Genomic DNA, 21,062 nt, shown 5'->3' with positions numbered 1-21,062 from the left:
AGAGAGTGGGGTCTAAGAGGCAAGGCAGGGAGTGGGACTGCGCCATCATGTTTATTAGAAGGTTGGATTTCGGTGTGTGCTCTAGACAGATTACAGAATAAATACCTGCACCTTGAGAACAGGAAGTCCACGATTCATACAAAGTGCTCACTACAGGAAGTTGCTGTGTCAAAATCCAGGCAAAGAACCAACTCGGGCAGCCCTTCCTCCCCCACTGACCTCAACAAGGGCTGTGCCGGTGGGTTTCTTTTTCATTTCATTATTTATTTCTCTTTATTATTATTAATATTATTAATTGCTTTTGCTGTGGTCACTATCATTGGCAAAGTTCCTTTTCCCCTTTCCTGGACATGGGGTTCCTGTCTTTAAAAGATCCCACTCTGAGGCTGAAGATGCCAAAAGCTGCTTGAGAAGTGGCCTTTGAACTCCATCTGGGAAGATTATGAGAAGGAAGCAGAAGAAATCATTCTTGGTTTAAAAAAAAAAGGTCCCACAATCTACCAATCCTTACTCAGTGATCAAACTGCCCAAAAGAAACAGAAGAAAAACAAGGAGAAACAGGCCAGTGGGCACTGGTCCTTCCTCCCAGGGTGGGGTGAGGAGGCCCCCAAGGCTCTAGGGGACGCTGAGGCTGGTTCCAGCCAAGGGGGCTTGAAGGGGAAGGAGTGGAAGAAAAAAGGAGACAGAGAGAGAGAGCTCAGCGCCTTGAGGCAGACACCTTCCCAACTCTAGGGCCACCTGTGGCCCCAGCCCAGACCAGCTCCCGCTGTCACCTCTGTGTCCAGGAGATTCATAATAAAAAAAAATTTTTTTTCAAAAACAAAACCCAAAACAAAACAAAACCCAAAAGGAAAAGACCTGGGGGAATGGAGGGAGGAAAAGAGGGGGAAGAGGTAAGGTAAGAGGGTAGGTCTCTGGATGCATAATTCCCAAGCCACTGGAGGCTGGGGGGGGAGATTCCTCAGCGCCCCATGTGGCGTTAGCTCGTCACGTAGTGTTTGGTGGACGGCTGCCCATACACCCTGTAGAAATCCTGGTGACCAGGCTGCTGGGAGGCATCGAGCCAGTCTCTGACCGCTAGGCCGGGGAGGGACTGGGGGACTGAGGGTGTGGGTGGAAGCGGGTGTGAGTACTCCTGCGAGGGCACTGTCCAGGGGAAGTGGCCGGATCGGGGATAGGGCTGGTGGCCACCATGGTTGGCCACGGAAGAACAGTAACAGTTGTCCACAGAACAGACGAGAATCTTGCGGCCGCCATACTGGGGGAGCATGGGCTGCTGGGCGGCAGTGCCGTTGGGATACTGCGACGGGGGGAACACAGGACTTGAGTGTACTGGTTGGGCGCCGCCCGGCAGGGCCACCAAGTGCTGCGTGGAGCTGCAGGGCCCCAGGGGCTGCCCAGACTGGCCCTCGCCGCTGGCTGTGCCCGCCGCCCCGTACTGGCCGCCCACAGGGCCCGACGACGTCTCTAGGAAACTGGCCTCAGGGAAGGCTGTTGAGTGCTTGCGCTTCTCCGCCCCAGAGCTGTTCACGCCACAAGGGTACAGGGGGACGCTCTGCAGGAAGGGCACCGGTGTGCTGAAGGGGCCTGTGGAGAGGTTGGGGCAAAAGTTGCCAAAGTTCCCACCCCAGGCAACCCAGGCCTCCTCTCCCCTGGGAAGCTTTTACATCGGTAGAACCAAGCACAGTACATCATCTCCGCCATCGTTCACTCTTCCGTAAGAGGTAGATGATGATATTGTTCCCATTTGACAGCTGAAGAAGCTGAGGTTAAGGGAGGTAACGTCGCTTGTCCCAGGCCCCACAGCTAGAAATGGCAAAGTCAGGATATAAATAAATTCTATCTAACTGGGCCACACTTTCTGTGGGAGGGGAGACTCTGGCACTGACCCCTCCCTAAAGGGCTCTTTCCCTTCTATTGAGGACCCCACCCTCACCTTCTAGCATCTTCCGCAGTTGCTTCTCCTTCTTGGCAACCTCATTCAGGAAGAGCTTGGAGTTCAGGTGGCCAATCTTAGGGGGAGAAAGGCTGCTACCCGTGCAGGTCTGGGTCCTGGGGGGCAGTGGACGGGGCATCTGCTGTGAGGAGGCATCACCAGTGAGCCCGCCCTCCTCCCCCGCTGGGCCGGCCGCCCTGCCCGCCCGGGAGGTCTCCCCCGCGGGCCAGGACCATGTGCTCACCTGTCCATGAGGATTTTCACAGACTTGGTATTCTGAGGGGAGAGAACAGGGTCAGTCAGAGGACATGGCAGCAAGGAAGGATGGGAAGAAGGAAGCTGCCACCATCCTCCCTCTAGCCAGGCGTTGCTGAGTCTCTGATTCTGGCCAGAATGCGGCAAGGCGGGGTCACCATTTGTAGGAGGTAAAAATAGCTAGCATTTATTGAGCACTTCCTAAGACAGACATTGCTAGAAGTGCTTTCTGTGCATCCATCGTTTTATCCTAAGGGGTACGTTCCACAATCTATATCTGAAATCTTTGGAGTCAGATGAGTTTTGGAATTTTTTTGATTTTTGAAGGAAAATATGGTGCCTGTACCATAAATTGTGTATCACCCCCAACAGGACTTAAACGAATCCAACATAATCCAATTCATCAGCATTTCTGCAGCAAAATGTTTGAACAGTCATGCCAAGTTGCCCAAGTTCAGGCCAGTGTTTGCTACTCTATGAGTTGACAGTTTGTTTTTTTTCTTTCAGGTTTTAGAGATTTTTAAAATTTGGAATTGTAGATAAAGGATGGTAGATCTGTATTAACATCCCCATAAGGCCTATGGAGACTATATGACTTTCCCAAGTAACAAAGCTAGAAAGAGTAGGGGTGGGATTGGAATCCGTGCAGGCTAGCTCCAAAGCCAAGGGCATGTGAGCATACTAGTGGTAGGAAGTTGTGTGTGTGTGTGGGGAAGCAGAAAACTGCAGGCCCCAACCTGAAAACAGCCCTGGGTCCCCCAGCCCGGTCCCAGACCCAGCCCACCTTCATGAAGCTGACGTCCTCTGTCTTGTCAAAGAGCAGCTGCAGGGAGCCAAGCAGCTTCTTGGCCTCCTGCATGCGCTCGCTGAGGTGCAGCGCCTGCGCCGCGTTCTCACTGCAGAACTTGGCCTGAGCCTTGTCCAGGACCTCCACCGTCTGCCGCAGGTCCTCATCCAGCAGCTGGTGCAGCTTCTCGTACTGCAGCCGCACCTCCTCCTTCAGTTGGCTCACCTTCTCCTGCGGGTACAGGGGCAAGAGTGAGTGGGCGGGTGAGCGCTGGGGCCCTCTGGCTGCCGCTCCTGCCCATCTCACATCCTGGATAGCAGCATCTGGGACCCCAAGTCCCCAGGCTGCTCCAGGGTCCCAAGGACAAGGTCTGACCTGCCAATTCCCCACTGGGTAGCACAGGGCTCTGTGCCCCACCCCTGGCACCTGTGGGGGCTCCTCCACTGACAGTTCACTGAAAGACTGACCAAGGGGTTCTGGCACAGAGCCGACCATACAACAGATCTTTAAGTAAAGAGCTAGTCCAAGGCCCTGCACCCAAGCCTCCCCCTACACCCCCCACTGGCTTGGGCTTAGCTACCTCTACCAGGCGCTTGTCTGACTCGAGTTTGTACATCTGGTCCTCGATGTCCTGCTCTCGCTCCTCCAGCCGGTCCTGTTGCTTCATCAGCATCTTCTGCAGGGACAGTGGGGTAGGGGGCGTCAGAGAGGGGGCTGTGGATCGATCCTTTCCCACAAGTGGGTGAGAACCCCCCTCCCTCTACAGAACAGGCTTATCCTACAGGTCCTTTGCCTAAAATTGCCACCCGGCCCCTTCCGACCCCCATGCAGTCCCAGAGCCTGTTGACAGCTGTCTGGCCAGCCTCTGACCCCAGTAACAGGAAGCCTGGAATAGCTTCCCACACATACTTAAACCATGAGCTTTCTGAGGGTAGGGTCAGGCCAACCTCTGTCCTAAGCACTTTTCCTGTATTGACTTATCTAATCATTCCAGTAATGCTGTGAGGTAAGTACTATTAATACCCTCAGTTTACAGAAGAGGAGACTGAGGCCTAGAGAGGCTACGTAATTTGTCCCAAGTCACACAGCTAGTAGGTGGCAAACTGGGACACAAACCCAGGTGATCTGGCAGCAGAGTGTGATCTTTTCCAAGCCATGCTGCTTCTCTTAGAGATGAGCACCCTGGGATGCAGAGGGTCAAACCATCTGCCAAGGTCACAGATGCCCTCTGGTTCCTTGTCCCAAGATCTTACCCTCTACCTGCCCAACACTAGGGGCATCAAGCCAGCCACCCCCTTCCTCGAGCTTGACACTGAGAGCTAGGCCTCTGGAGTTCTTGATAACTTGCTCAGGCCCTCAGGTGGCTCCAGGCAGAAGGGAGATCCTGGTTCTCCTCAGACCCGAGGTCAGTCTGCTAGACGGTGCTGGAACAAGCTGCGCTTCGTGGCAATTAATCCCATCCTCCTCCTTGCCTGGCCCCGCTGCTCCACCCATCCCATCAGCCTCCCTCACCAGACACACCTCTTCAAACAAGGTCTCTCCTCTACCTCCTTTCAAATACTTTAGCATGGCAATGAAGACTCTCTGACAACCTGACTCTCCCAGCCAGGGGGGCTGATATCCTGTCCCCGACATTCAGTGTCTGTTTTAACTCCCTGGACTCTGTTCACGTTTTTCTGCAGCCCACAGTGCTTCTTCCTTCCCCTTGTCTATCCTTCAAGGCCCAACTTAAGTCCCCACTCCTCTGGGAAGCCCTCCCTGGCCCCTGCTCTGAGTCTGTGCAGGTCCCTCCCTAGCGGACCACAGAGTGGGGCTGGCACATGCTGCCCTCCCCTAGGAGCTGCACTGTACAATATATGGTGGCCACTGACCACACGTGGCTATTGAAATTTAAGTTAAAAATAAATTAAGTTGGGAAGCAGATGTGGCTCAACTGATAGAGCGTCCGCCTACCATGTAGGAGGTCCAGGGTTCAAACCCAGAGCCTCCTGACTCGTGAGATGAGCTAGCCCACACAGAGTGCTGATGTGCACAGGGAGTGCCATGCCACGCAGGGGTGTCCCCTGTGTAGGGGAGCCCCATGTGCAAGGAATGCACCTTGTAAGGAGAGCCGCCCCACGTGAAAAGAGTGCAGCCTGCCCAGCAATGGCACCACACACAGGGAGAGCTGACACAGCAAGATGACACAACAAAAAGAGACACAGATTCCAGGTGCTGCCGAGAATGCAAGCAGACTCAGAAGGACACACAGCAAATGGACACAGAGAGCACACAATGGGGGCAGGGGGAGAGAAATAAATAAAATAAATCTTTAAAAATAATAAAATAAATTAAATTAAACATCAGTTCCTCATTTATGCCAGCCTCATTTCCAGTGCTCAATAGCCACATAAGCAAGTGACTATAATGCTGGATACCACAGATACAAAATGTTGCCATCACCACAGAAAGTTCCATCCGACGGCGCTGCTCTGGAGTCAGGTAATTGTCTCCCCTGCCATGGTCTGATCTCAAGGCGTCTTGAAAACAGGCCACCCAAAGTCCTGAGCACCCTATAGGTGTATAATACAACAAAGTTTGGGAAGCGGATTGCATAGAGCCTAGCTCACAGTATGTTCTCAGCAAAAAGTGGTCTCTTCCTTCCTCTGTGGGGGTCTCCGAGTGACCCTCAAGTTTGACCCTGTGAGGTCACCCAGGACAGGAACTCTAAGAACCAGACCAGGAGATCCTGCCTGCAGCAGCACCTTGCCCTTCCAACAGGACCCCCAGCCCCAGCCCCGACCCACCACGCACTGGGAGCTGCTGCCAGCCTGAGGGTCAAAGCCTGAAAATAAAGACAGTTTGGGTGGGGGAGAGGAAAGGGGCAACCCCAGGTCCTCGGCCCGGTCTCCCTCCTATCTGAGGAAGACTGAGACTGGGGTCTCCCCCTTTCCAGGACAGTGGGAGACCCACTGTCCAGGCCCTGGACAGGTCCCCAGGGAGCTCCGGCTGACCCCGCTTCCTCTTCTAAGCCTCTCTCAGAGCCTACCCTGGTGGCACGTGGATGCTGGGACCCTGCTGGGTCTTCCTTTAGCTTCAGGGTTCCAGGACCTTCTGGGGTGGGATCCTGGTCTGGCCTAGCAAAGGCAGGGGGGCAGGGGCCCACGCTCCCTACTGCGCAGAGGGGTTTCATTTCTCCTTCCCCAGTTCAGAGGCCTCAGGCTCCTGTCTCTGCTGCAGGGGCTGGGGGCAGGGAAGGCAGGAAGGGGAAGGAAGCTCGCCAGGGTCCCCAGCCAGGGAGGACTGCGAAGGGGCCCATGCTGGCAGCTCACCCTTGCAGAGCCTGCCCACAGGGGTAGGTGATCTTGCTCCCGCCATAGACAGCATCTGCAGGAATGACAGGGGCAGGGGTCCCTGCTACCACAGGCACAGGGAAACTGAAGGGGAGATGGGGGATACTTATCCTCCCCAGGGAACTGCTAAGAGCTGCGAGTTCCCATTTCCCATCTGGGAAAAGCCTACAGTTAAAGTGGGGCCAGACTTCCTAGCTCCAATCAGAGCTGGGGGGTGGGGGGCACCTTACCAAGTTGCTCCAGCCTTCGGGGAGTCCCCCAGACTGTGGCACACCCCAAGTATGCGGGATGGAGCAGGGAACCACGGCCTGGACTGAGAGCACTTGGAGTCCCAGGCTCAGGGACCAGCCTCCGATGGGGGTGGACGGCGAGGGACAAGGTGGAGCCCAATCTGCCCCGCCTCAGCAGGCCCTGGCCCAGACAGCACCTGCTCACCCTGCCCTGCCTCTTGGGGCCCATGGTCTGCTCCTAGGCCTGTGAGGGCCGATGCTTCAAGGAGACTGGGGGGAACTCCATTCCCACCCCCCCAAGGCCCCAGAGCATCCTGCTCCTCATACCTGTTGCCCCACATTCCAGACTCTGCCTTGAGCTGCTCTCTGATCCCCCTCCCAATCCGGAGAGGCAGGAATTGTAAGCCCCTCACATTCTGGCCGCAGGAGAGCCTCACATCCCCCTGGAGCCTGACTGGCCAGGCCCAACCGGCATTCCTGATGCCAGGAGTGACTGGGCAGGTGCATGAGGCCACGGGTCTCCAGGCTGTATGAAAGTTAATGGATAATAAGAAAACCATCATGCCATTCTTGAGAAGCAAGGTCAGGAGGGAAGAGGACCCCGCAGACTGGGGGAGAGACAGGCCCTAGGTTTTGAGACAAGGCCAGGGCTGGCTCCAGCAGCCTCTGGTCGGGGGTGGGGAGACAAGAAGGGGCTGGGCTGCTGGAGCACCTCTTCCTGCTCAGGTCCTTGCCCAGATGACTCTCAAACCAGGCCGGGCCTGCAGCCCATGCTCAGAGCACCCCATCCTGGCCTGCTCCCAGCTGCCAACCCTTCACCTCCCTCCCAGCTCCCCCACCTAAGCCCTTTTCCCAAGAACACATGAGCCTCGCCTCTCCCCGGGGCCCACAATGTGCTCTTTCTCTCAGAAAAGCATCTGCCTGTCCAAGGACACCTTTCCATGCCTCAGCCCCTGCCTTGGGCTACCACGTTGACCCCCTGGCTGGAGAAACCAGGCCAGATAGAAAAGGGCTATGGGGTAATGCAGGGTGGCGGGGGAGAGCCTGGGAAAGGGAAGAGGCGGCATCTTGGAGGCAGCCTCAGCAGACCCCAGAGAGGGTTTCCCAGCTGTAGAGCAGAATTAGCTTTTGCCATGCAGAGAGCAGCGCTCTGGGGCAGCAGAACAAAGAGGCGAGAGAGAAAGCCCCCTTTTGTCTGGGTTTGAATGCCAGGCCAGCCGAGAAGGAAGGCTTTCTCGGAGCCAGTGATGAGGCTGGCCAGGCCTGCCTGCTAAGCCTAGGGCAGCAGCCCAAGCGGAGCTCCCCCCTCTTCCAAGGCCCACCCAGACTGCCCCACACCACATCGCAAGATCCAGCTGAGCACCTACCTCCAATACCCTCCACAAGCAGTGAGCTCCCCCTGAGGAGAATCCCACCTGCCCCCAACACCCCCCAGCAGATGAGAGTCGCACGCCCCTTGGCCCAGACTCACCATCACCAAACCACCGTTGTGTGGGCAGACTCACACACTAGCACAGCCAAGCGGACAACGGCCCTGCATGCACACTCAACTTCAGTTCACAGGTACACAGCAAGCACGACAGGCAGGCACCCTCTTCTCTCTCAGTAAAGTGCATACACATGCGTGTGCATGCAAGCCTTCTTGACCACACCACCACACAGGAGACAACCACATAATTAAATCACTCACATGGTACCTTCCCAGGGATATGCATGTGAGATACACAACCCAGACACTCCAGCTACACACATACACATACACACCTGCAGACAAACATGGACACACTGCCACCCAGAGCGGCAGGAGGCAGAGGAATCAGTAGGGTGTGCTGACAGGCGTGTGGCTGAGTCAGCAGGATCCTGGGGTGGAGGTGGGGGCTGGGTCCCTGCCTGAGGCTCCTCTCGGTGCCTGACAGCCAAGGCCAGGCCGGCCCACCTTCCACACAGACTCAGGGTGGTCACAGAAGGGGCAGCCACATGACCCTCACGTGCACGCAGCCTCCCGCCCCCGCCCTCAGGGGTATGGTCTGCTGGGGCGATGCAGGGCAGTGGGTTCTGCAGAGCCTGGCTCCTCACACCCTCTGCTGCAGCCCCCTCCCCCAGCACAGTGGGGCAGGGCAGCCCGCCCTCCCACAGCCCTCCCAGAGACAAACAATGGGGGCAGAGACTCAGGATTCCCTCCAGGCTCCCAGTGACCCCTGTCCAACAAGGAGCAATGTGAGCAGGGTACCCTCCCCTCACCCCATGCACTGCAAACCCCCAAGTGGCCCAGGCAGCGGGCTCCCCTCCCCAGAGAACACCTCTTCTCTACTCTGAATCTCTCTGAAAGCAAGAAACGGGGTCCTGACAACGTCTCCAGAGAGGCCTGGACCTGCTGCCCTAGTAATGACACAGACAGACAACTATGCACGCCCCCCCACACAGAGCTAGGCTTCTCTGGGTCTCTTTCCATATTGAGGGAGGTCATGAGATGGGGGCTATCCCTGTTCCTACCAGTTCCCCCTGGCTCAGACGAGCCCCTGAAACCTGGGGGCTGGGGGCTGCCAGGCCCGGGCCCACCTGGATGTCCCAGTGTTAGGCCCTTAGCTGTCCACAGCCACACATGTAGGTCTAGACTGGTCTCTGGGGCCAGTCCAGTGGACACCCCAGCCACCCCAGTGGACACTCCCCCCTCCAGGCAATACGGCCCACACCGGCTTCCCAAGGGCAGAGCGGGGCAACAGCCCGTGCAGGGCTGACGCTGACCGCCGTCCATCAAAAGGCTGGGTGGAAGCCCTGCTTGCCGCCCTCCTGGGCCCCCGCTCCAGGCAGCAGGCCCCTGTGCTCATGCCAGGGGGGCCACCAGGGAGGGGTTGGTAGGGATTTCCTCTTTCTAGAAGAGAGGGCATTTCAGCAGCCCCTGGGAGGGCAGAAGAGAAAGCATGAGAAACAGAGCTGAATTTTAAGGCATGTGCCAGTTCTCCATGTTTCTGCTCCTACCCTGGAGAATTCAGTTGCCCTCCTCCATGGCACCAGCAGAGGCCCTTTAAGACGGACTCCCTCCTGCACGGGAAAGGCGCCTCCCCTGCTGGCTAGAGCTGCTGGAGAGGGTAGATAGAGGGTCCCTCCATTCCCACTGCCCACCCTCTTCCCTCGGGGGTGGGGCTTCCTTCATCCACATTCAGTAAGTCACATTCACACCTGAATGGCCTGGGCCACTGAAGGGTTTCCAATGCCAGGGCCCTGGGGTGCCAGGGAGAATCCAGAGAGCCTGGGTTGGAGGAGCCTGGAGGGGGCTGAGACGCAGGCTGCCAAGCACAGATGCTGAGCGTACAGAATGGCACATCTGACCCGGTGCCACTTGCTCGTGAACCTGCCCACACCAGACCGGAACACACACCCAGAGTGCTGACAAAGTGTGGTGCCTGCCTCCATCCGGTCCCTTCCAAGAGCCTGAGGATCCTGGGGCCTGCTGGTGGGAACTCCAGGCTATACTCTGCATGCACTTGCTACCCACCACCCCCAGTTATTCAGGCAGAGACAGGTGCATTTGAAGGTAAAGCAGACAGCCTCAAGAGACTCTCGAACAGTGTGACAAACACACCTAAAGATACCCTCCTAGTACCAAGTCAGGTGCAATTAGATATTCTCTCCCACCCCAATTAAAGACACACCCCAACACTCAGATACAGCCAAGATCACAACCGTGGATGCAGACACATATATGCTCACCACCCAGTGCTGCAGCCCTGCTTCACGACCTCTCAGACACAGCCCCTTTTTTTCCCCTCCCCCCACTTTCTGCTGCCAGTCCCAGGACAGAGCAAAGGACAGCCCGCCTTTCTCCTGCCTCCGCACTTTTCCCAGCCTCCTCCCCCAGCCCTTCTATCTTTATTAATAGCAGCAGCTTCCCCCAACTGGGAAAAGTCAGGGCTCTGCCCGCCCTGAGTGGGGGGTGGACACCAGGGGCTCATCCACGTCCCCTAGGCCTCTTTCCAGCCTGTGCTTGTGTGTGTGTGTGTAGGGTGGCTCCTCACTCCTTCCCCCACACTTCCTTTAAGAAACCAGAGGCCTGTCCTGGCACAAAATCCCAGAGCTAGCCCATCCGATTGGAAACTAATTATACAGCAAATTTTATTTGTTATCCCCGCCCTCAGCTGTGGTGGCCCTCCTGCCTTTTGTTGGTTGTATGTGTATGTGACTCATTCTGACTGGTCGTCCCCCCCACCCCCACCCCGCAGGAAACAACCCCCATCTACAACCATCCCCTGATCTGAGCTTCCTCATACCCAAACTCCCCACTGGCCTCAACTAGCCTCTGGGAGCCCCCACCCAGAAACACTCCCAGAACTACCAAAGCCTGTGCCCACCCCCACGGGATCACACCCAGGCCCTGAGCTGGGGCTTCCGAGATTGCTCACAGTCCCAGGCCAACCTCTTCCTTCTGGTATGACTCAACCCTGAAAGCCTGGGGACCGGGGAGGGACCTAGGAGGAGCCCCCCTCCACTGACTGGGATGGAAGTATTGCCTCAGTCCAGCTCCCAAAGCCAGGCCCAGAGGCCTGAGGGGGAAGGAGGTTCTGACATTGGCCACTGCTGCAGGGTGTATACAATGGGAGGGGATGTGGTTCCGTAATCACCAGCCGGGCAGCCCAGGGGAGCCAGCTGCCTGAAACCAGATTTCAAGGCGGCTCAACCTTAAACCCACAGGATTCTTTTTCTGTCTTCCACTTCCCCTCCCCAAATGTGGGAGGGCTGTGATCGAGGGCTGGGTTGGCAGAAAAGGGCTCAGGGTGATGGAAGACATATACTTTCGGGTTTGTTCCCGCAGATGCCTGCTATAGGCACAGGCACACAGAGGGCAGGGTTTCGCAGGGAGCGGGCCAGTGGAAAACCATCCTCACCTCTGAGACTCAGGCGGCTGGCCAGGCCTCATGGGACAGATACCCCAAGTTCAGCTCTCCCTCCAGAAGCCCCCCTGCATGTGTTTCCAACAGCACTTGAAACTAACATGGCTGCTTTTGTTTACTTCCTCATTGGTATGCCAGCATCATGGATCATGTCAGCCACAGCAGCGGCACCAGGACACTCATTACATAAACAGCAGCTGGAGAAGCAGGACCGGGGTCACTGCCTCGGTGACTTCCCGTAGGGCCTACAGAAACTACGCTAGGGGAGGGAACTGCGCAACACAGAACAGCAACACCCAAACTCTACCCCTGACCGCCCCACACCCCAATTCTACAAATGACTCAAGATGGACCCTCTAAGCACAGGTGCAGGAATGCATCCAGTAGAAATAGGGGACCCTTCTTCCCAGGACCTTGTCCCCAAACTTTCAAAGTAGGAGAGTTTGGAAGGGGACCTCTGGCCTGATGTCACAAAGGTGGCTCTGTTCCGACGAGTGGACACAGGCAGGAGGGAGTATGTGTGTGTGTGTCTGTATGTAGGGTACTTGCCCGGATCTCATTCCTCCGGATCTCCACGTCGCACACCGAGTGTCCCTGATGCGCGCCGCTGTAGTAGCAGCAGTACTGGCACACGGCCACCTGCTCGGCCTCGCAGTGGTAGAGGCGGTAGGCGTTGTGCTGCGGGCAGCTCCAGGCCCGCACGTCGTCCGCCTCCACCAGGAGGTGCCCGCGGGCGGTGGAGGGCTGCTGCAGGTGCGTCTGCACGTGGGACTGGCAGCAGGGCGCCTCGCAGCGCAGGCAGACCTTCTGCGCGGGCAGTGGGGGGCCGCGGCGGCAGAACACGCAGTGCAGCGCCGCCGGCGGCTTCTCCACGTGCAGGGCGTTGAACTTCTCCACGATGTTGGTGAGCTTCAGGTTCTTCTCCAGGCCGGGCTTCTGGTTGTAGGCCTGGTTGCACTCAGGACAGCGCACCAGGCCGCTGTCCTTGGCCCACGCCTCACCGATGCAGCCCCGGCAGAAGTTGTGTTTGCACGGCAGCTGGACCGGCTCCACGAAGACATGCAGGCAGATGGGGCAGATAAGCTCCTCCTCGAAGCAGTTCTTCCAATTCTCCGCCATGGCGGCGGCGGGCAGGAGCCCCGGGCAGGCCTCCCCAACTCCGCAGCCCTGGGAGTCCGTCCGGTGCAGCTGTAGGTCCACCGAGCCCGGAGCTCCGGCTCCAGCCGGCCCCGACAGTCGCTCAGTCACCAGCGCCTTCCGTGCGCCCGCCCCCCAGAGGAGGGAGCCTCGGTCCTCTCGCCGCGCGCGCAGCCGGCTGCGTCTCCTCCTCCTCCCGAGCGCCTAGCGGGAGGCGGCGGACTGCGCCAGGGCCGCGGCCGGGGCACCAGCCCGGGTGGGGAGAGCTGGGGTCCAAGTTCCATATAAGAGGCCGCCTCCCCCGCGGCGCGGCTAGGGCAGCGGCGGCCGGCGGCCTGCGCTCGGCCCCGCAGCTGACATCGGGGCGCGCCCCACGGCGGACCGAGCCCGGGCGCCCGCACACTTCCTCTAGCGACGGCGGCGGCGACGGGGCTCCCTTCCCGGCTCGCCTCCCGCGCCGCCTCCGAGGTCCGAGGGGCCGGGGAAGCGAGGGCGGCCGCGCCGAGGCTGGCTAGACCCAGACGGGGCGGCCGAGGCGAGCCGGCGGGGCCGGGGCGCGGGCGCTCCCCGGAGGGCCGGCAGTCCGCGGGTGCGGGGCGCGGGGCGCAGGCGGGCCGACTCCGGGGCGCTGCGTGCGCGCAGGGGCAGTCATTCAGATGAAATTCCAGTCCCCGGCCAGAGACACCAGCCCGCCTCTGCCTTCCTCCTCCCTTCACAAATAGAAACGGAAGGGGGAGGGAGAGAAGTGGGGAGGGAAAAAAAAAAAAAAAAAAAAAAACCAGAGCGGGAGGGAGGAAGGCGCCCCCGAGGTGCTCCGGCCTGACCCCCCTCAGCGCTACTTCTGCGCTCCCCCGAGGCCCGGGCCGGGCGCCCCCGCCGCGGAGAGACCCCACGCTCCGTCCCCGCGCTGGGCGGGCGCCTCAGCTCTGCCGAGGAAAACAAGGATTGATCAAACTAGAAAGGAATTTTTCTCAACTGCTAATGAACAGGAGGCTCGGCTCCCGGCCTCCCCTCCCCCGGCCCTCCCCTCCGCCGCCCCGGCCCCCTCCCCCCCACTTTCTTTTCTTCTCGGCCTCTGCTCCGGCCTGGCAGGCTCGGGGCTGCGGTCGGAGCCAGCCTGCGGCGCCGGGGCCGGGCCGGGCGCCTCCCTCAGCGCCCAGCCATCTTGGGCTCCGGGCGGCGGCGGCCGGGGAGCTGGGTGCGCTCGCCCGAGGGTCTTGCAGCGTTGTTTTGTTGGTTTTTTTTTTTTTGCTTTTTTGCTTTTTGGGTTGTTGTTGGTTTTTTTTTTTTTTTGGTGGATTTTTTTTTTTTTTTTAGGAGCGGGCTGGCGGCATCCGGCAAAAGAGAAGAGAGGGGAGAAAATGCCAAGTCCCGATCTCTCTCCTCCTCTGCTCCACCCACCCCGGTCCTTTTCAAAAAAATAATAACAGAAAGAAAACAAAACAAAAAAGAATAGAATTCAGAGAAGTCGGCAGAAAGGCGAGCGCCCCCGGCCCCCGGCTGCCGCCCGGGCGACGCGTCCGGGGCGGGCCTGCGCCCGTCGCTCCGTCGGTGGGTCTGTCGGTCCGCCTGCTGCTTCTTAACTGAGGGGAGGGCACTCGGGCAGGGTCTCCGCAGCGGCTGTCGCCTCAGAGCTTTAGCCTCAGATTAAAAAAAAAAAAAAAAGGAAGAAAAAACCCAACCCCGACACTCATCACAGCCACCTTCAGCCATCTTGCGCGTATCATTATTTCAGGAATAATCTGTTTAATAAAAATAGCTGCGTCTCTAGCCCCCTCCCCTGAAGCCTGAGCTCCCCGCCCCCTTTTAATAATAATCTCGATAATAAAAATGATCGGCGGGCCGGGCAGTCCGCGGCTGCCTTTTCCTGCCTCGGCTCGCTCGGGCTCCCGCTCTCCTCCCCACAGGAGGGGCGCGCGGGGGGCGGGGGGCGCTCGCCGCCGGGGCTCGGCGTGCGTGTGCGCGCGCGCGTGTGTGTGCGTGCGTGTGTGTGAGGAGGTGCGTCCCTGCTGTCCTCCAGTCGGCCCCCGCCGCCTCCGCGGGAGGGAGGGGCGCCCTTGCCGCGGCCTCGCTGCTGCGGGAGGAGGACGGGCGGGGGAGGAACTCTGGCCTGTGCGACCAGCTCGGGGGGCGCACCCGGGTCCCAGCATCCTCCGGCCACGGTGTGGCCCTTGAGTCCGCAGCCGCGGGGAATATAATGGACTGGGAGCTGAGTGCGGCCGGCAGGGTGGGGACGCGGACGGGCAGGGGGCTGCGGCGAGCCGGGCTCCGGGGCTGGGACAGATAGAACGGGGGGGGGGGGGGGGTGTGCCTACATCAAGGCCGGTCCCGCTATTCGGGAAGGGGGCGGGGATACGGGGAGGGGTCTTGCAAGGAGAAAGCGGCCTCGCGCTGGCGCCGCCTTTAATCAGCACCCGCTGGTTGGGCCCAGCCCGCACTAGAGATAAACGGGCGGGGGAGGGGAAGGGCGGGGGCGGGGCTTCCTGTCCGGAAGTGCTGCTACAGCTGCTGGGGAGCCAGGCTCCTCCCCTTTTCTCTGTCAGGAGTCGGGGCTGTTCCGGAGGCTGCTCCCGTATTGGGCCCCAAGCTGAGGCCCCGCCTCTTTAAGGCGGGGCAAATCCGCAAGGCTTCAGACCTGCACTAACTTCGGTACATTAAACATTGAGCGAGGGAGGGGACTCGCGCCTCTTAAAAGGGCGATGCTCCCTGATGCGTAGTGGGTCCACTTCTTCCCTTGCCTTTTCACCCTCAGCCCTTTCTACTTGAGAAGGGAGGGTTTGTCATTCGGTCTGCTTACCTGCCTAAAGGAACTGAACAGGGAATTGCAAAGGTTCACAGTGGGGCAATCTCCCCATGTCCTTAATATTTTTCCCCATGTGCCTGACGCTTAAACTGTCATGCAAGATAGGCATTACCCCTTTGATTGATGAAGAAACTGAGGCATAAAGAATTTAAGTAATCTGCCCGAGGTCAGTCAGTCAATATTTAACAAAAACCTTTATGTGCCAGGCATTTTTCCAGGCTCTGGGGGTTCAGTCGAGAACTTGTACCAAATAGAAATAAAGACAATAACAATAAGTAGGATCATTTCTGGGATAGAGAGTAAGGGATCAAACAAAGGCTCTCGAAAAAGTGATATTTGAGCTGAGACCTTAATGCAGAGGAGGAATCAGGCAGGTGAGAACCTAGAAGAAGTGTTCCAGTCGGAAGGAAAAATAAATGCAGAAGCAAAAGATGAGGCATGTTCCAGGGCAGAGAGAAGGCCGTGTCGGGAAGGAGGGAGACAAGTAGGGGCCAGCAGCATAGGCAAGTCGTGGTAAGAAGTTTGAACGTGGAGCTGGTTGTGGGAAACTGTCGGATTTGATATATATTTTGGAAGTAGCACCAACAGGATTTACTGATGGATTAGATATGGGGTGGAAAGGAACCAACACAATGCTAGTAGTGGGGTAGAGATCAAGATGTGCTTCTCACTGCATATAGTATATCCTTTTGAACTTTAAAATTTTAAAAATCATGTGTATATAATATCTATGCCCCCAGAATGTTTTAAATGATTCACTAGGATTTTGCCCTTAATAGTGGATAGATGATGGTGCCATTTACCAAGAAGGGGGAATTTTGGAGAGGGCTGGATTTGGCAGAGGTTGGGTGGGGGGACAATATTCAGTACTTCTGTCTAGCTATGTTGTCTGAGTTGGCTCAGATATCCCAGTGGAAGTGTTGAGGAGGCAATTATATATACAGGATCAGTGCTAAGGGAGGGGGGGAGGAAGAGGTTTGTACTGGAGATAACAGATTTGAGAGTCATCAGTGATTATGTTCTAAATTGATAGAGCTGAGATTCAAATCCAGTTCAGTCTGATCACTGGATTATTGATCTTTCCATCACCACAGAGGGCTCTGTGCTTCAGGACCTCTGTCTCCTTATTCCTGATGAGAGGGCTAATGTAGGACCTTCAAGGACTGAGCCTGTGTCCTTGACATCCCTTACACATGGGGATGAATGAAATCAACGAATGAACAAAAAAGGAGAAAATGGTTTCCAAGCCCTAGTCCTCAAGCCCATGCTCTAAGGATGGTGCAAACAAACAAGGCTTAGCTGGGAGTGTTGGCAGGTCTTTCTCTGGCCTATTCACCAATGACCTCCAGGATAAATCTAAAGGGTTCCTCTCATTCCTCACCATTTTTGACAGCTCCCCTCTGACATGTAAGACATCACACTCTTCCAGTTTTCTTCTCATATTTCTAACCACACACTTCAATTTCCATCTCACAACTGTTGGTATTCCTAAGAGTCCTGCCCATCATCCTCTTCTCTTACTAATCTACACCTGCTCCCTGGAGGAGCTCATTAACTCCCCAGATTTTATTACTGTCTTTATGGTGATGACTTCTCTGTCAATTTACATCCCCACCCTCCTGGTTGCAGACCCATATAGCCAACACTCCTCTCCACCCAGATGTCCCACAAGCACCATGAATTCAATACAGTAGAAATTTAACCCCTAATTCTCTTTATATTCCAAACTATTCCTCCTCATGCATTTCCCGTCTCAGTTGGCAGACATATCAGCTACCTAGTTACGAAGCCAAGGATCTGGGAGGTAACCTTGACATCTCCCTGTCCCTCACCCTACTTATCTATCCAATCAGTCATCAGGTCCTATAGATCCTTCTCTTAAACCTCTAGATTCATCACTTGACATCTTCATTCAGAGGACAATAAGCATCTCAAACTTAATATGCCCCAAACTAAAATTTATGTCCCCCAACCTGCTCCTGCTGCAGTCTTCTGGTTCTCAACAAACACATTTCCAACCCTTTGGAACACCTTGACTTTTTTTTTTTTTTTTTTTAAGATTTATTTCATTTATTTCTCCTCCCTTTCCCCCCATTGTCTGCTGTGTCCATTCGCTTTGTGTTCTTCTGTGTCCACTTGCATTCTTGTCAGGCGGCACCAGGAATGTGTGTCTCTTTGTTGCATTATCTTGCTGCGGCAGCTCTCCATGTGCTGTGCCACTCCTGGCTGGGCTGCACTTTTTTCACGTGGGGCGGTTCTCCTTGCGGGGCGCACTCCTTGTGCGTGGGGCTCCCCTCTGTGGGGGAACCCCGGCATGGAATAGCACTCCTTGCGCAAGGTAGCACTGCATGTGGACCAGCTCACCACATGGGCCAGAAGGCCCTGAGTACTGAACCCTGGACCTTCCATATGGTAGGCGGAAACTCTATCAGTTGAGCCACATCTGCTTCCCTTAACTACTCCTTAACATCTCCATGATGTCACCAAAATCTCTTGCCTGGTTTCCGTGCTTTTACCCTTACCTTCTAGATACAATTCTTAACACAGTCACCAAAATAATCCTTTAAAAATGTAAATTAGATTATGCCACTGCTCAAAATCTTCCAATGGCTTCCCACCTCTACCAGAATAAAAGTCAGCTTTACAGTTGCCTACTAGGCCCTACACAATCTGGCCCGTTTAAAACTCTCTGACTTCATCTGCTATCACTCCCCCTCTCTCATTCTCCTCTAGCCATTCTGGCTTGTCTGTTGTCTGTTGTTCCACAGACACTCCTGGTGTGCCGTACCCTATCCCCAATATTGGCACTTGCTTTTCACTTTGCCTGGACCCCCAGATATCCCTATAGCTCACTTCTTCCTCTTATTGAGCTTCTTGGTTCTAATGTCACCTGTGCAGTGAGGTCTTCTCTGACCACTTTAAAAATGTACATACAAGAAAAAATGTATACACACACACACATCCCTCACTGTACCCCCTCCTCTGATTTATATTTTCTTCATAGCATGTATTTCTAAGTATTATGTTTTATACTTTAAAAAAATTTATTGCCCATTGTTAAAATGTAAGATCCATGAAAAGTGGGATTTTCTTTAATGCTGTTTCCCCAGTGCCTAGAATGGGATCCAGTACATAGTAGGTGCTCAATAAATATACATTGGATCAATGATGAATCCCCTTCTCCCCATCCGTACTGCTACCCCAATCCAGGTCCTACTGATCTCCTTTCTTCCAGTCTTGATCCTTTCCAAAATGTACTCCCTTCAGTAGTTAGGGGGAATGGCCCTAAACTGAAAGCTTGATGACTTCAACCATATACTCCAGGCAATCAGAACTCTAAAGTTCTTAAAAAAGTTTTGGGGCTTTTGCCCTTGTTGTTATCTTTGCCTGGAGAGCTTTTGAAAGTAAAGCTCTCTTCATTTTCCCAGCTCATCCTTGGGCATCCTTCAGGTTTTGTCTTAGATTTCACTTCCTTCAAGAAGCCTTTTTAATCTCCCCAGACTGGGTTGGCACCTTTTCTGTGTACAAGGCCTAGCATAGCCCTTTAAAAAAGGTTAACAGTAGTTGAGCAATCACTATGTGCCAGGCGCCTCATGTGTTTTGTCTCATAATCCTCACAAAACCTCTATGGGGCAAGAATCCATTTGCAGACAAACTGAGGCACGGAGGGGTTAGTTAATCTGTCTAATGTCACACAGAGAATAAGTGATGGAACTGGGGTAGGACAGAAGCAGCTACTGCCTCCTTCTTTGAGCCTCTTCCTTGTAATAGTCTATTTCTTTGTCCATTTTCTCTCACTTGACCAGGAGCTCCTTAAGGCAGGGCCTATATCCAGGCCCCCAGCACATAGCAGAGTGCCTAGGCACACATTTGCTGAAAGAACAAATGAAGGAATGTTATTTTTGAGTTCTTACCAATCCCAGTGTTATTCTTGAGGTGCAAAAATGCACAGTTGGCTTTCTTCTGTCTTGTAAAGGTTGCAAGCCAGAAGCCCTATCCTCCATCCTTTCAGAGCTCTTAGGATGCTAAGATGGGGTGGGAGGTGGAGATAGGTAAAAATGGAAAAACAAAGAACAGGTTCTCTGCCCTAGTAAGGCCACTTCTCTCATCATGACCCCCTGAAAGACAGCCTTACCCTGTAAATCACAGAGAGCTGTGCTCACATGCCATGGATACCCACCAGTCATCAAGTTGACCCTTGCTCCACTCTGTCCTTAGCTGTCTTCCAAAGATTTCCTGGCACTAAAGAGGAGAAGGGGACTGGGTCAGTCCCCCATATCCTCCATGCACGTGGCCTGCAGATGGTTGTCCCTCCCAGACTATATCCTGGCCTACCTCTGCAGTCCTGGGATACTTTTTTCCCATCTCCTGCCCAGCAAACCAATCCCTTCATCGCCATCCTGGCCTCCCCACCTCCTCCCTACTCTGCAATCGCAAGCTGCCTCAGTGCCTGGCAGGCTGGGTTGAGTCACTTTCAGCTCAAATTCTCCTTCTGGTCAGGCCAGTTTGGCAAACCTCACAGGCTTCCCCAGCCCCATGGCCCTGGAAACCGTGTGATTCTCTCCCCAGGGCTGCTGGGCTCCCCACCCAGAAGGGGCAGAGCAGACACCTGGAGGAATGTATAAACTTTGGGCGCAGACACTAAAGATCACATGGCAGATTTCTCTTCAACCCAAACCAATGGATGGGGTCTCTGCTCAGAGTCCAGAAGCCCTTTTCTTTCCACAGACAACCCCAGCTTAGTCATATCTCCCTGAACCTCCTAAGCACAGGATCGTGCTATTCTGCACTTTGTGAGGCAAGAACTTCACCCTGACCCTGGGTCCTTCTTGGCTAGAGTCAGATGAGGAGGAAGAGATAAGTACCCTGCATCACCAATCTCCAGGGAAAAAGGAAAAGGAACATGGCCTGGGCCGCTCTGGGGTTGTCAGCCTAGCTCCGACCCTCCTTTGCTCTGACTGCCAGAGACTGAGGGGCCCCAGTTGGGACCCGCCCACTGCTCCAGGGGCCAGTCACTTGCCAGCCAGAGTTCAGAGGGAGGTCACAGGGAAAGGAGGGTGCTGTGCTTCTCCTGGGAAAGGTCTCAAAAAGGACAGGGGGAGGGAGTGGAGTCCCTTGGCAGGATCTGAGATCCCTCCCCCTCCTATGATGCCCCAGGATCCTTGCCACCAGCATCAGCAGAAATTCCTGGGTGCTCTAGTCCAATCCAGAGGAGCAGGAGAAAAGGCCCCGCCACTGCCCAGGACAGTTAAAAAACCAGTCCTAGCAGGAAGGGAAAGAATGTGAGGGCCAAGGGCAGTGCCACAGGTTCCGGGAACTGTCTGGTACAGACCCCAGTCTGCCTTTCTCTAAGGTGCCAGAGCGTTGCCTTTTCCCCCACTGGAGAGGTAGGAGCTGGGGAGTCCAGGGAAGGCAGCTACGACCCTCTCCTCACCCAGGTCAGTCCCTGAGGAGTTGATAGGAAGGGTGGGCTGGTCACCAATGGGTGGTACTCATTCTGAGGCCCCAGGTTAGAAGGCCAAATTTAGATGCCTGGTGAGGGAAGTGGTGGTCTCTTGCCTGTGGCTGTGGGAGGAGGACCTCAAAACTGGAGGTGAGCAAGGCCTAGCTTCCTCACCCACTGGGGGCCCTCTTCTCAAGGGGAAAGGGCTTTTTGGTGAGAGGGGGATAGAGGAGGAATGAAGTGGCAGAGA

At 55.8% G+C, this 21,062-nt stretch overlaps 1 protein-coding gene across 1 annotated transcript; it reads right to left on the bottom strand.

Moving 5' to 3' along the window:
- Positions 1–32: 32 nt before the first annotated feature.
- Positions 33–13,344, bottom strand: TRIM8 (tripartite motif containing 8). Its single transcript, XM_004478847.5, has 6 exons — positions 11,979–13,344; positions 3,559–3,654; positions 2,976–3,209; positions 2,181–2,212; positions 1,937–2,052; positions 33–1,587 (listed from the first exon to the last, which is right to left on the bottom strand). Exons 1-6 carry the CDS (start codon positions 12,546–12,548, stop codon positions 980–982), a joined length of 1,656 nt encoding a protein of 551 aa, XP_004478904.1. The 5' UTR covers positions 12,549–13,344; the 3' UTR covers positions 33–979.
- Positions 13,345–21,062: the final 7,718 nt, after the last annotated feature.

The sequence above is a fragment of the Dasypus novemcinctus genome, chromosome 6 (assembly GCF_030445035.2).
Source record: "Dasypus novemcinctus isolate mDasNov1 chromosome 6, mDasNov1.1.hap2, whole genome shotgun sequence".
NCBI lineage: Eukaryota > Metazoa > Chordata > Mammalia > Cingulata > Dasypodidae > Dasypus > Dasypus novemcinctus.
Note: the sequence above shows the minus strand (reverse complement) of the source record. Positions and strands in the feature narration are given on the sequence as shown.

Excerpts from the sequence above, each read along its gene's own strand:
- TRIM8 (XM_004478847.5), bottom strand. The coding sequence starts at position 12,548 with ATGGCGGAGAATTGGAAGAACTGCTTCGAGGAGGAGCTTATCTGCCCC. Across the intron at positions 3,210-3,558 it reads CAGACAAGCGCCTGGTAGAG|GAGAAGGTGAGCCAACTGAA; the intron begins GTAGCTAAGCCC and ends CTGTACCCGCAG. Across the intron at positions 1,588-1,936 it reads ACTGCGGAAGATGCTAGAAG|GCCCCTTCAGCACACCGGTG; the intron begins GTGAGGGTGGGG and ends ACCTCTCCACAG.